This window comes from Monodelphis domestica, chromosome 3 (genome assembly GCF_027887165.1).
Source record: "Monodelphis domestica isolate mMonDom1 chromosome 3, mMonDom1.pri, whole genome shotgun sequence".
In the NCBI taxonomy this organism is placed as follows: domain Eukaryota; kingdom Metazoa; phylum Chordata; class Mammalia; order Didelphimorphia; family Didelphidae; genus Monodelphis; species Monodelphis domestica.
This window is the reverse complement of record NC_077229.1, coordinates 234,072,511-234,085,083: the sequence shown is the minus strand read 5'-3', so window position 1 is coordinate 234,085,083 and position 12,573 is coordinate 234,072,511. Positions and strand designations below refer to the sequence as shown.

The window sequence follows — 12,573 nt, the reverse complement described above, 5'->3', positions numbered from 1 at the left end:
ATCTCCAAGGATCCTATCTCCAAGCCTCTCTTTCTCAAGAGATTCCTTTTCTTATGTAGGGTTTTTTTTTTCCTATGTCACCTCCCCTAAGTTCTTCCATCTACCAATCACCGTAGATGTTTTCTAAAAGACAGCTCATCTGAATTCCAGCTAAGTCGACAAATCTCCTCAGTAAGTCTGAACCAGAGAAAACACAGCTGAGTCAACTAATCTCATCAAGAGAAAACTTGCCCGACCCTTTTAGGTACTAGTATCCCATTGTATCAATTCTAAAAACAGGCCTGGTTCAAAGAACTCCTTGCCTTATTGTAAGCATGGGTCCAAGTACTTTCATTGTTTAGCAAGGAGTTTTCTCCCCTAAAGCAGTCTTAAGTATGGTTGGAGTAGAGGTCCTCCCATTTCTGATCCTGGTGAGTTCTCACATCAAAATGGGGAATGTTTCCAGTAGGGAATTTGTTCCAATTGAGAATTCCCCGATGGGGAAATTTTTAACATTCACAACTCTGAGAAATTTCAAGATTTACACCTCTTAAGATATTAAATTACAGAGGCCTTCTGCAATTTCATCTGTGGAGAGAGTTTCTATCAACTGGGAGGTCTCCATCCTAATTAAAATATAGAGCTAGATTCTTCCCTTCTCAAAAATAGATTAAGTATTTTTGGTATATAATCAATGTGTTATTTACAAATGATACTTTTCCATGCATCAGAAAAGATACTAGGAAAACCTTTACAGAAACCTTTTTTTAGACATTATTTTGTGTTACTTTCTGTATTATACAGAAATTTATTTTTTTAAATGCACTACAGGACAGACATTTTTTCCTGATTCAGATTTCCTTCCTACTGATTAGTTTGAATTGGGGAAGTTTTATGTTTGCTTTTTCTGGTGTAAGAAGTAAAATTTTTTCTAAATAGCATTACATGGTCTACTAAAATTAAGCTGGAAATCAGTTTACTTATAAAACTATTACATTTTTGGTTAATGATACTTTTCATCATTTTTTCATAGCATGAAAATGGGGCAAATAACAAGTATTCTTCATACTGTTTCCCCTGATTGTCCTTTTCGGTCACGTGAAGATTTTCAGCTACATTGGGATAGTATGGTAAGAAATACTTAAGTTTTTGTTCCAGGTACCTAATTTGGCCAATGTTTATTATAGTCTCTTAAAAGCTTGTAATTTTTTTTTAATGTTTTAGTATGGATATAGCCTCCCGGAGGATTGTGGAAACATGGAAATATACTGTACTATCTACTTCAAATTGATAGGGGAAAGACTTTTCACATATCCTTTAAGAAACCACTCTCTCTTACCTGTTCTGTCACCATTGGTTTATATATATATATATTGGTCATATATCTTTATCTCTTACCTGTTCTGTGTAAAGATGAAAATTTTGGGGAGACTGAAGCAGGTAGAAATTAGTTTCTCTCTGCAAGGAGTATTATTTTTATGAGGTTTATTAAAGGTCAAGGGTTAAAGAAAATACAAGCAAGAGAAGCACGTGCTAGGTGGGCCATGAGGCCCACCCAAATTTCACTCACATCATGAGACGCATCTGCCAGCGGAGCCAGGAAGAGAAGAGAGCCTGCCGTGGGCGGAGACCCTTTAAATAATGATTTTGCTCTCAGCCCAGATGAGAATTCAGTGAGATTACAAAGCATTCTGGGGAAGTGGAGCAAGGACTTCTGGGGATTGAAGTCCTGGATTCAAGTCTATTTTTATATCTGTCACCATTGGTTTATATATATTGGTCATATATCTTATTTGTTTCCAAATACAATTATTTATTCCTTCCACTTTTAATTTGATAAAATATAAGTTTTTAGTCACAAGCTATATTCACTTATGTTTATTATAATAATTAACATTCATATATCTTAAATTTTACAAAACAATTAAAAATCATCTTATTTGAAGATCTCAATAATCATGCAAAACAGATATTAAAAGTATCATTTATACTTTACAAATAAGGAAATTGAGTGTTGGAAAGGTTAATTGACTGTCCATAGTCATAGTTATTATCAGAAACAAGATCCAAACTCAGGTCTCTTAAATTTTTTTTAAGCTAGGCATTCTTTTTCAACTAGTTTGGAAGTACAGAGATCACTAACAGACTGGATCTCACTTCTGATCCCATCTTTTACAGGAAGCCTTTGCCAACCCTTCTTAATTCTAGTGTACCCCCTAAATTAATTGGTAGCTATCCTCTATGTAGGATTATTTGTGAATATTGTGAATATTTATTTGTATATTGTCTCCCCTGTTAAATTTTAAGCACCTTGAAGACAGGGATTGTCTTTTGCCTCTTTTTATATTCCCAGTATTTAGCACAGTGCCTGAACTATGGTAGGCATTTAATAAATGCTTATTGATTGATTGATCAACATGGGGCTTTGACTTGCTCCACTGCCAACCTGGGCCAGTTTGTATTTCCTTAGGCAACCTGGTGGTACCTACCCTTGAAGTCTCACCATCTTAGTGCCAGACTTGCTGGAGACATCCAGTCAATTTAGCACATTAAAGCTCCAGTCTCATTAGCTCAAAGAATCCCATAACTGAGATTATAGGCTTTGATCACCACACCCAGACTTGGTCTTTTTTAGTCAAAGACTAACATTCTATCAACACTACTCTGATGGTACAGCCATTGGGCTTATTTTGGCCATCTTAGCAATGATTAATGGAAGGCCCAACTTTATGTATTATAGGACCATTTAAAGTAATTTTAAATGTTGTCAGTGATTAGATCCTATTTCCTCATGTATTTTGTCACACTTTCCTGAAAAATAAGGTGTAACCCATTGTTTTAGGAAAGTAATGCCAAAGAAGCAACTACATCTTAACTAATGCTACACAATTACTTTTTTCCTCTTCTGTTCTATCTTTTTTTACATCTTCCCTACTGTCTCAAATATCAGTTAAGACAAAGGAACATGCAAACAAGTGATAGCCAGTTATTAAACTGATAAAGTTCCTTTACACCTTTTCCTCATCTCACATGACCCACATGCCTTCTTCCACAATATCCTTCTTTCTCTCTCTCTCTTACAATAAGAAGTGTCCTTCCTCTTTGCCAAGGTGAACTCCTCTACATTTACAAATAATCTCATTCCATTCATCTTCTCTAGCTGATTGACCCTTCTATCATCTCTCTCACTAATCTGATCCCCCATTAGCTATTGCTCTATATCTCTCCTTCCTTTATTGCTAAATCTGAAGATACTGTCTGTAGACAGTGCCTAAATTTCTTTTCCTTTCATTCTCTTCTTAATTCTCTATACTCTTTTTTTCCAATTTCATCATTTAACTGATGATACCAATGATCTAATTTCTTTAAAAAAAAAAACACCTTACTTTCTATCTTAGAACTGATACTGAGTATCAGTTCCAAGACAGAAGAGTGTTTAAGGCTAGGCAATTAGGGGTTAATTGACTTGCCTGGGGTCACATAACTAGGAAGTGATGGGTCAGATTTGAACCCAGGACCTCCCAGGACCTCCTAACTCTAGATGTGACTATCTACTGACTCATCTAGCTGCTCCTAATGGCCTTTTCTTAATCTTCATCCTTCTAGACCTTTTTTCAGTCTCTGATAGTGCCAATCACACTCTTCTCCATTATACCTTCTTCTTTCTAGGTTTATGAGACACTGTGCAGTCCTGGTTCTTTCCTACCTGTTTGGGCACTCCATCTCAGTCTCTGTTGCTCCCTTGCTTATCTAAGTCACTCCCGCTCATTGTGGGTATCCCTCAGTTATCTGTCCTATGTCCTTTGTCCTCTTCTTTCCCTATACTTTTTCAGTTAGTGATCTTTTCCATTCCTATGGATTTATTTTCATCTCTAGGCTGATGATTCTTAGGTTAATTTATCCAACCCTAACCTCTCACCTAACTTCTAGACTTCCAACTCTAACTACCTATTAGGCACCTCAAACTGGGTGTCCCATAGCCATTGACCTGAATATGTCCAAAACTAAACTTAGCTTTCCCCTCAAACTTTCCATATTTCTAAGCTTTCCTATTAGCATGGTTGGCCCCACCATGGTCCTTAGCACCCAGACTCACAAAGAAGGCGTCTTCTGAAATCTTCCCTGTTTCTCTTCTGACACTGCAACCTCATTTCACTATGGTTCATCCTTCAGTTATCAAAATAATTTTCTCAAAGTGCATTTCTGACACATAAACCACATCCTCTATTCAGTCAACTCCAGTGTCTCTCTAGTAACAATGTGATCAAACACAAAATTTTGCTTGTCTTTTAAAATCCCTCATAAATTGGCTCCTTCCCACTTTTCTTGTCTTCTTACACTTATTCCCCATCAGGTACTCTGTGATCCAGTAACACTGGTTTCCTGGCTGTTCCATGAATAAGACCCTATATCTCTTTACTCTAGATAGTTTCACTGTTTATTCCCCATATCTGGAACTTTCTCCCCCATCTCCATCTCTTGGCTTTCTTGGCTTCCTTCAAGTCTCAGCTAAAGTCACACCTTCTACAAGAATCCTTTCCCAGACCTTCTTAATCTTAGAGTGTTTCCTGCGGAAAAATTTCTAAGTTCCTATTAGAAATTATATAGATTTCCTTCTTTCATCTATACCTAGCTATAAGATCTATATGTTGGGTGATTTTTAGCTAAAAATCCCCAATTTACTATGAATATGTTTTGTTTATACATGATTACATCTTTTCTATCTCATATAAACTATTTTTTCCTTAAGGGCAGGAACTGTTTTTGCCTTTATTTAAAACCCGCCCTGGATTTCTTTGAATCTAGGCCATTGATGGTGAACCTATGGCACAGGTGCCAAAGATGGCATGCAGAGCACTCTCTGTGGGCAGTTGGCTACCCCCACTTCTCAAACTCCCTCCTCCCCTAGAGTTCATTACTAGAAAGGCAGAGGGACTTGGGTGGAGCTGCTCCCTTCCCCCTCTCCACTGTGCCTGATGATATTTTTTCATATTACACACTCCTCTGGCCAATAGGCCAATGGAAGTTCATGGGGGTAAGGTGGGCAGCTCATAGATGGCAGAGCTGGAGGGGAGCTTAATACTCGGGCCACTCCTCCCCCTCTCTATACTTGCTGAGGACATTCCTAACTTCACTTACCCCTCTGCCCAGCAGCCCAGTGGGAATGCTTCCTCCCTCCCCTGTGTGGTGCAAAGGTGGGATGGGGTGTAGGTTCTTGATCTCTGGGGGGACTGGGGACCAGGCACTCCGTCTCTAAAAGGTTTGCCATCACTATAATAGTCATATTACAAATGTTTATTGTTGACTTCATATAAAGCTTTTAATGCTGATGCTGTTTTGGAAGGCAAAAAAAAAAACCATTGCCAACCATGTTTGAATTTTATTCAGCAAAAGAATTTTATGCATTCAGTTCATGTGCAATTTGGCACATATCCATGATAAGTTAAACAAAATTGTTTTTCTTTGTCCTTGAGTTCTTATCCCCCTTATACTTTGAGTAGTATAATCAAATGTTTGTCAGGTTGATATAATTTTTTAAAATGAGAAATAGAAGCTTGAGATAATTATGATTTTTCTTTTATTTATGAGTCTGCATAAGGACATAATACTTTTCCTTCCCTCCTAGTTTTTTGGTTTTCTGTGTGGGTTGACTAAGTGGAGGGTGACTGTTTTTTTTTCCTTTTTAATTCTACTGTCAGCAGAGGGAGCTTTAGAGTCGCTAAAATTTTTTTCTAAATATCTCAAATGTCAGTAGATTATACAGAATATTTTAAAATCTTTCATCTGTAGTTTGTTGTAAGATTTACTTGTTAAATGATTTTAGCTTAAAAATCCTAGTTTAGGTAACTTGATTTGAAGTATTTTGTGACTTTATGAAAACATAATTTCTTTTTCTCTATGTATATATAGCGCATATATACATGTGTAGATATGTATGTGGGGTATGTGTGTGTGTATCCTTTTGTAGTGTGTAGTATGTAGCATTTTTACCTCAGTTTTATACTAAGGCAAAGTGAAAAATAACTATTAAATTGTTCCAAAGCTAAGCTAAAATGAAACATCCTGGAAAGGAAAAAAAAAACCTTACCTAATTGTGTGCTGAAAAATTACCTTAATTATTGGCTTTACTCAAGTCATGATATTGCTGGGTGGGGGGGGAGCAGAATTTGGAGATGAGGAAAATGTTAGTGGTTTTAAATCAGACGAATGTTGTTTTTTTTTTGTTTTGTTTTTGGAATTTTAACACTTTTATTCACAATCAGAAAAAGGGTATGCACAAAGAAATGTTCTTGTAGACATATGGCACTCAGATCATCTTCTTCCTACTGAGGCTCTCAAAGAATTGGCTCTCTCAAGGTGGTCTTGGCTTTGGATGGTCTAGGAAAATCCTTAGAATAACAGACCTGTAGGATCACTGAAGGGAGTCACAGGTAGTATGATATAGAAGAGAAATAGGCTAGGGAATGAAAGACCTTACTTCTGGCCCCAACTCTTCTATTAATTTGCTGTATAACCTGGGACAAGTCAGGTATATTCTCTGAGAAATGACTTTAAGATCTCTTCCTACTCTGATAGTCTAATTAATAGGGATTTTTGTGACTGTTCCTAACCCAAGTAAATAACATCCCTACTTCTACCCTTAGTTTGTGGATGCTGGAATGTGGGTTTTGAAGGTCTTAGGACAGACAAAAGTGGTTTGAGCAAAGAGATAAAAGACAAACTTCCTCTCAGCTCTGCTCCATTTCCCACAATTTGGCATAAGTGAGAAAGATCACTAGAGTATTACAATGCTATGACCTTGAACAAACCCTGTTTTGATTTTGGCCCCAGTTTCCTGCTCTGAAATAGACCAAAGTTCTAAGTTAGAGGATTTTTTTAAAAGTTCAGTTTAAATAGGAAAGTCTTGGGGCAAGAGCAGAGAAGGTGGAGTAATATCAACTATAATACAAACTCTTCTCTTCCTTTGGTATTCTCTCCACAAACATTTGAGGGGAGGGGGGAGAGAAGGACTTCTAGTGTCCAATATTCAAATAATTCCCCTGTCCTTGAACCAAAACTTTTCTTTCTTATCAAGATTTATAATTTCTGAGAAATTTGGAAGAAAATGACTGAATTATCTTCTTTCATAATTCAGTTTTTTTCATCCTCTATATTCAGTAGCCCCTACTGAAATTAATAGTTAGACTTCCATAGTTAAATATATAATATTCTAATTAGAATCAAGATAGTATAATTCTTTTTATTTGCTATTATATTATTTCTTTCTCTTTCCTTGCCCCCAATCCAAAAGAAAATAATATGCTCTTCCAGAATAGAGCTGCTCATGATGTTATGAATAACCTACATTTTTTGCTTCCCTGAAATGATTCTTTTACTGTAGTTGGAGATGTCACATTTTTTTCCTTTTTTATTTATATTCGTATTCTGCAGATACTTGTTGCTTTGAAGGATTATTAGAAGATATCCTACTGCTCTCTTTAGAAAATATTTTTGGAACATATGACCTTGCTAGCCTATGAAAAATAATGCATATGGGGAAGCTAGGTGGCTTAGTGGATTGAGAGCCAGGTCTAGAGATGGAAGGTTCAAATTTGGCCTCAGATACTCCCTATTTGATCCTTGGCAAGTCACTTAACCTCCAGCCTTTACTACTCTCCTGCCTTGGAACCAATACATAGTATTGATTCCAAGATAGAAGGTAAGGGTTTAAAAATACTACTACTAATGCATATAGATATACATGCCTATGTATTCATTTTATCTCTAGTTGGGTATATGTATATATGCATATTTTATGTATATGAATATGTATGCATGTGCATACATACATATACATGCACTAATTAGGAAATTGGCCTGCATTTTATATAGACTTTCTCAGTCTTTAAAGTTCACCTCACAGCAATGCAGAGAGGTAGGTAATGTAATATTATTACTATTTTTCTCATTTGGAAAATGCTGTTTGCTCCTCATTACCACTTCCAGGCTTGCCTCTGATACCATTTCTTAGCAATATTTCTTCATTATATGCTCAGTCCATCCCTCTTTTTTCAATTAAATTGTATTTTTTCAATTATGAAGCCTTTCTTTTCTTTTCTTGCTATCTCCTTCTTCTTTCCCTCCCTCCTCACACAGTGGGAGGGGGGCTTATATATGTATAGTTAGGCAAAACAAATTCCCATATTACCCATATCCAAAAGTGTATATCATTCTGCATATCAGTCCATCATCTCTCAGGAAGGAGATAATAATTCTTTATCATCGATCCTTTAGAATCACATCTGGTAATCATATTAATGAGAGTTCTTAAGGCTTTTAAAACTATTTATTATATTTATATATGTGATGTTATAGTATACATTGTTCTCTGTTCTGCTCACTTCAACAAATCTTTCCAGGTTTCACGGCAAAATGAAACTTGGTTTCTCCTTTCATTTTTCATGGCATTATAGCATTACATTCATTACATTCACAAAGTGTAATTTGTTCAGCCATTCCTCAATTAATGTGTACCCTCCCTTGGTTTCCAGTTCTTTTTACTACAAAAAAGAATTACTATGAATACTTTTGTACATATGAGTACTTTTCCTCTTTCTTTGATTTCTTTGGGATATAGGCCAGGTAGTGGCATCACTCGATGAAAGGATATGCACATTTAGTTAAAATTGGGACATAGTTCCAAATTATTTTCCATAATGATTGGACCAGTGTACAACTTCATCAGTAGTGCATTAATGTGCTTGTTTTAATGTAGCCCCTCCAAAATTTAACATTTTCCTGTTCTGTCAACCTTATTAATATGATGTAATAAGATAGAACCTTAGGGTTGTCTTATGTGCATTTCTCTAATTATTAGTAATTTGGAGCAATTTTTTGTTACTGCCATCGATATCTTGGCTTTGTTCTATTCTTTCTTAAACATACCCTAGGTCATTGCTGTTATTAGTTTTGCTTAATTATTTCCCTCTTTTCTCAAAAAGTTTGGTCCTGGGCTTATAGTCTTAACTTCTGCTCCAATACTACTCTCATATTTAGTAATGAACATGGTAGATTTTGTAGGAAGGAGGAAATGAGGAAGGAAACAATTATTTATTAAATGTTTACTATGTGCCAGGCATGGTGCTAAGAGCTATAGATGTAAATACAAGTATACATCAAATACAATATGGTAGTATCAACACTTCTCTTTTTGTTTGGGTCCCATTTTGAAATCCTTTCTTTTCTGTGTATCTTTCCTTATGTTTTAATGATATATTCTTTTCTTTATTTTTTTTTTGTATCACTGCCATTATTCCCTATTCCCCCCTGCAGACTCCTTGTTGTCCCAATAAAAGTTCTTCCTTTTAACAAATAAGCATGTTCAAGCAAAACACATTTGTGTTATATTGGTTCTGTCTAAAAAAAAGTATGCCTAAGTTGATACCTATATGTATTACCTCTCTACCAAGAGGTGGGAAGCACATTTTATCATCAGTCTTCTGGAGTCATAATTGATCATTACATTAATCAGAATTCTTAAATCTTTCAAATTTGTTTTCCTTTAGAATGCTGTAGTCAATTCACAAGTTATTTTAACTCTACAAAGAGCTTATGTTCTAATGGAACAAATAATGTATATGTTATATGTGTGCTTATAATGTACATATAAGGTAGGTATAAGGTAGAATTATGGTATTAGGAGAAAGAACTAGAAGTTTACAATAAAATGATGATGATATCAAAGACTTACAGCTTCATTTATATTAAATAGAAAAAAATTGATGTTTAATCTTTAACATTGTTCAAGTACCCGCTTAGTTGCATCAGAAGCCAACCTGTACAGTTTTTTCCAAGGGTTGATGTGGAAAATGTATTGAAAAGCTTTCTTCTTGATCTGAAATCCAAACTCCCTCATATATGTGGTTTTCCAATAAAGATGACAAATAAGCCATGCTACTACACTCAAGAACTCATCAGACCTTCATTACAGGTAAGAAGAGAGTTTTCCTATTCAATAACCAATGGACCAATGACCAGTACTCTCTGAGTTGTCAAATGATACAGGATTAAAAATACTTTATTTTTAGTTTGGAAATATTTACCTAGAATATATCCAGCATTCTTGTTATGATTCTGGTTCTCTCTCTATAATGGTTATCTAACAATTGATATTATTGTATATCTGTTTAGTGATCTGTTGATAGTGAATCTGTTTTGTTTGCTTAGACTATTGACTGCTACTGTTACTACTATTAGCTACTGTGCTATTATTAGTAAGAACACATAGAGGCTTGCAAATTTCTTTACAAATATTATCTCACTTTATCCTCTTAACAGCCTCAGGAGGCAGATACTGTTACTACCCCCCCCATTTTACAGATGAGGAAACTGAGGCAGACAATTTAAGTGATTTGTTTAGGACTAAACAATGATCCTGTCTGAGGCAGAATTTGAACTCATGTCTCCCCAACTATAGAACTAGTGATCTATTTACTGTGCTACTGTTCTACCTCTATCTTTGTGTCCATTAATTAATTTTTAAAAATAAAAAAAACAAATGAGGGCCTCTGGTGTTGACTAGATTTTGAATGGAGAGGTTGTAGAAAGGTACAAACAAGAATTGCTCAATAAGAAAAGGTGTGAATGTCTTATAATCTAAATTAATGGCAAAAGTACTCATATGGATAAAATTATGCATCGATTAGAAGTATTTTCCAATAAAGCATAATACAAGCATCTGCCTATAACCAGCATACTATTTCTCTAATAACACAGAATTCTCTGAAAATAACTGAAAGAGAAAAAGAAAGAATAGTAAATATCTATGAGGACTAATGACTTGATTTTTACCTGGTCTATTAAGTGATTTTCCTTAGGCAGAGGAGACAGGGATGGTTTTTCTAATTCCATAAATTTTTATGATGAGATTCATTATCTCATTTGATCTTCATGAAATCTATAAAGCAGGGAGGGGTAGTATTATTCCTATTCAATGAAGGGGAAGGCTGAGGCCATGAAAGTTAAGTCTTAACTTGCTTGAAGTTACCCACCTAGATAATGTCAGAACTGAGACTAGAAACAAATTCTTCTGACTCCTAGTCTAATATTTTTTTCATTACACTTCATTATGCTTCTAGTGTTGAGGAATATGAACCTGTAAGTCAAAAAGGGTTAAAACCCTACAGTTGAAAGAAACGCAAAACACTACCACCCATAATTTAATGAGACAGCATAACTCAAATAGCAAAGTTCTTGGTGTTCCTGTCTCCCTTCCTCTCCTTCCTTCTCTCTCTGTCTCTGTCTGTCTGTCCCTCTGTGTCTCTGTCTCTGTCTCTCCTTCCTTCCCCCATTGTTTTATCTCAGCCAAACTTTCATAAAAACTGTCACCCTTGTGTCAATATTCTTTAATTATCCATTTAGAGCACAAATAAGGTTTAGATTCTTGTATGTGATTTGTTGTCACTTTAAAGGTCACCTAAAATAAATGTACAGTTTTAGAAAATGAGGTGAACTCCATACTTTTGGTTATGGATTTTTAAATCATAATTTAAAGAAAAGAACAATGCATTTTCATAATAATCAACAAGTATTTATTAAGCACTTACTATATACCAGGCCCAAAGTGAAACATTATAGACATATTCTGTCACATCACAATTTTAGAAAGCTTTGGTTTGTTTACTGTTAAGTTATAGAGAAAGGTTTGTCTAAAAGGAGGCCTGGAGCTAATTGCCCCCCTTTGTTGAATTATTTAGGACCTCATCTGCTGTTTTCATAGGTCCTTTTTGTAAACTTGTATAAATTTTGTATATGGGCCTAGAGGTTTTTGGAGTGTTGGGTGTGTTCTACAAATTGAAATAATAAGTAAAGAATAACTTAAAGACCAGAAGTCACAATTGGAAATTCTTCTCATGGTATATGTGTTTTGAGTATTTCAACTGGGGTAAAAATAGTATAACTGAGAATTTATTGCAGGCCACATATATTAGTGAAGTATAGAAAGACATAGTTTACACAGAAAAATGTGATATAAATTATTGTGTAGATCTTTCTTTGTTGAGATTGGCTCTCCAAACCACATAAGTTTTAGATATGTATTAACAATGTCATGAGTTAAGAACACTTGTCTATTTTAGCAGGATCTAACAAGGCAATTATTATTAGTACAAGGTCAAAACAAATTTTTAGGATGACTAAATTGATTAAATCAGTACAAACATGATACTGACATAATGGGGTTGTTTAATTGCATTCTGCCATTTATCAAAAAAGCTTTTCCATTTTGAATCTACCTGCTGGGATTAGCTAGGTGGCTCAATGGATAGAAAGCCTGGAGATGGGAGGTCCTGGGTTCAAATGTGGCCTCAGCATTTCGTAACTATGTGACTATGGGCAAGTCACTTTACTCCAAATGCCTAGCTCTTGACTCTCTTCCGTTTTGGAACTAATAATTAGTATGAATTCTGAGACAGAAGGTAGGGGTTTAGAGATAAATAAATAAACAGATCTGCTGTACCTTTGAAACAGCTAATTTTTTTCTGTCATTGCCTTAGCTACCAGATTATCAAAATGGGCACCCACAAATAGATAAAATTTAATTCATTTTAGTACTAC

At 35.2% G+C, this 12,573-nt stretch overlaps 1 protein-coding gene across 1 annotated transcript in view; it reads left to right on the top strand.

The window, feature by feature from the left end:
* The window catches only part of C3H18orf63 (chromosome 3 C18orf63 homolog), a 57,463-nt gene that overhangs the window by 38,980 nt on the left and 5,910 nt on the right, over positions 1-12,573 (top strand). The window contains exons 9-11 of the mRNA XM_056823580.1: positions 1,013-1,109; positions 1,204-1,289; positions 9,766-9,949. Of these exons, the coding sequence (XP_056679558.1) occupies positions 1,013-1,109; positions 1,204-1,289; positions 9,766-9,949 (367 nt within the window). The remainder of the gene's footprint in view (positions 1-1,012; positions 1,110-1,203; positions 1,290-9,765; positions 9,950-12,573) is intronic.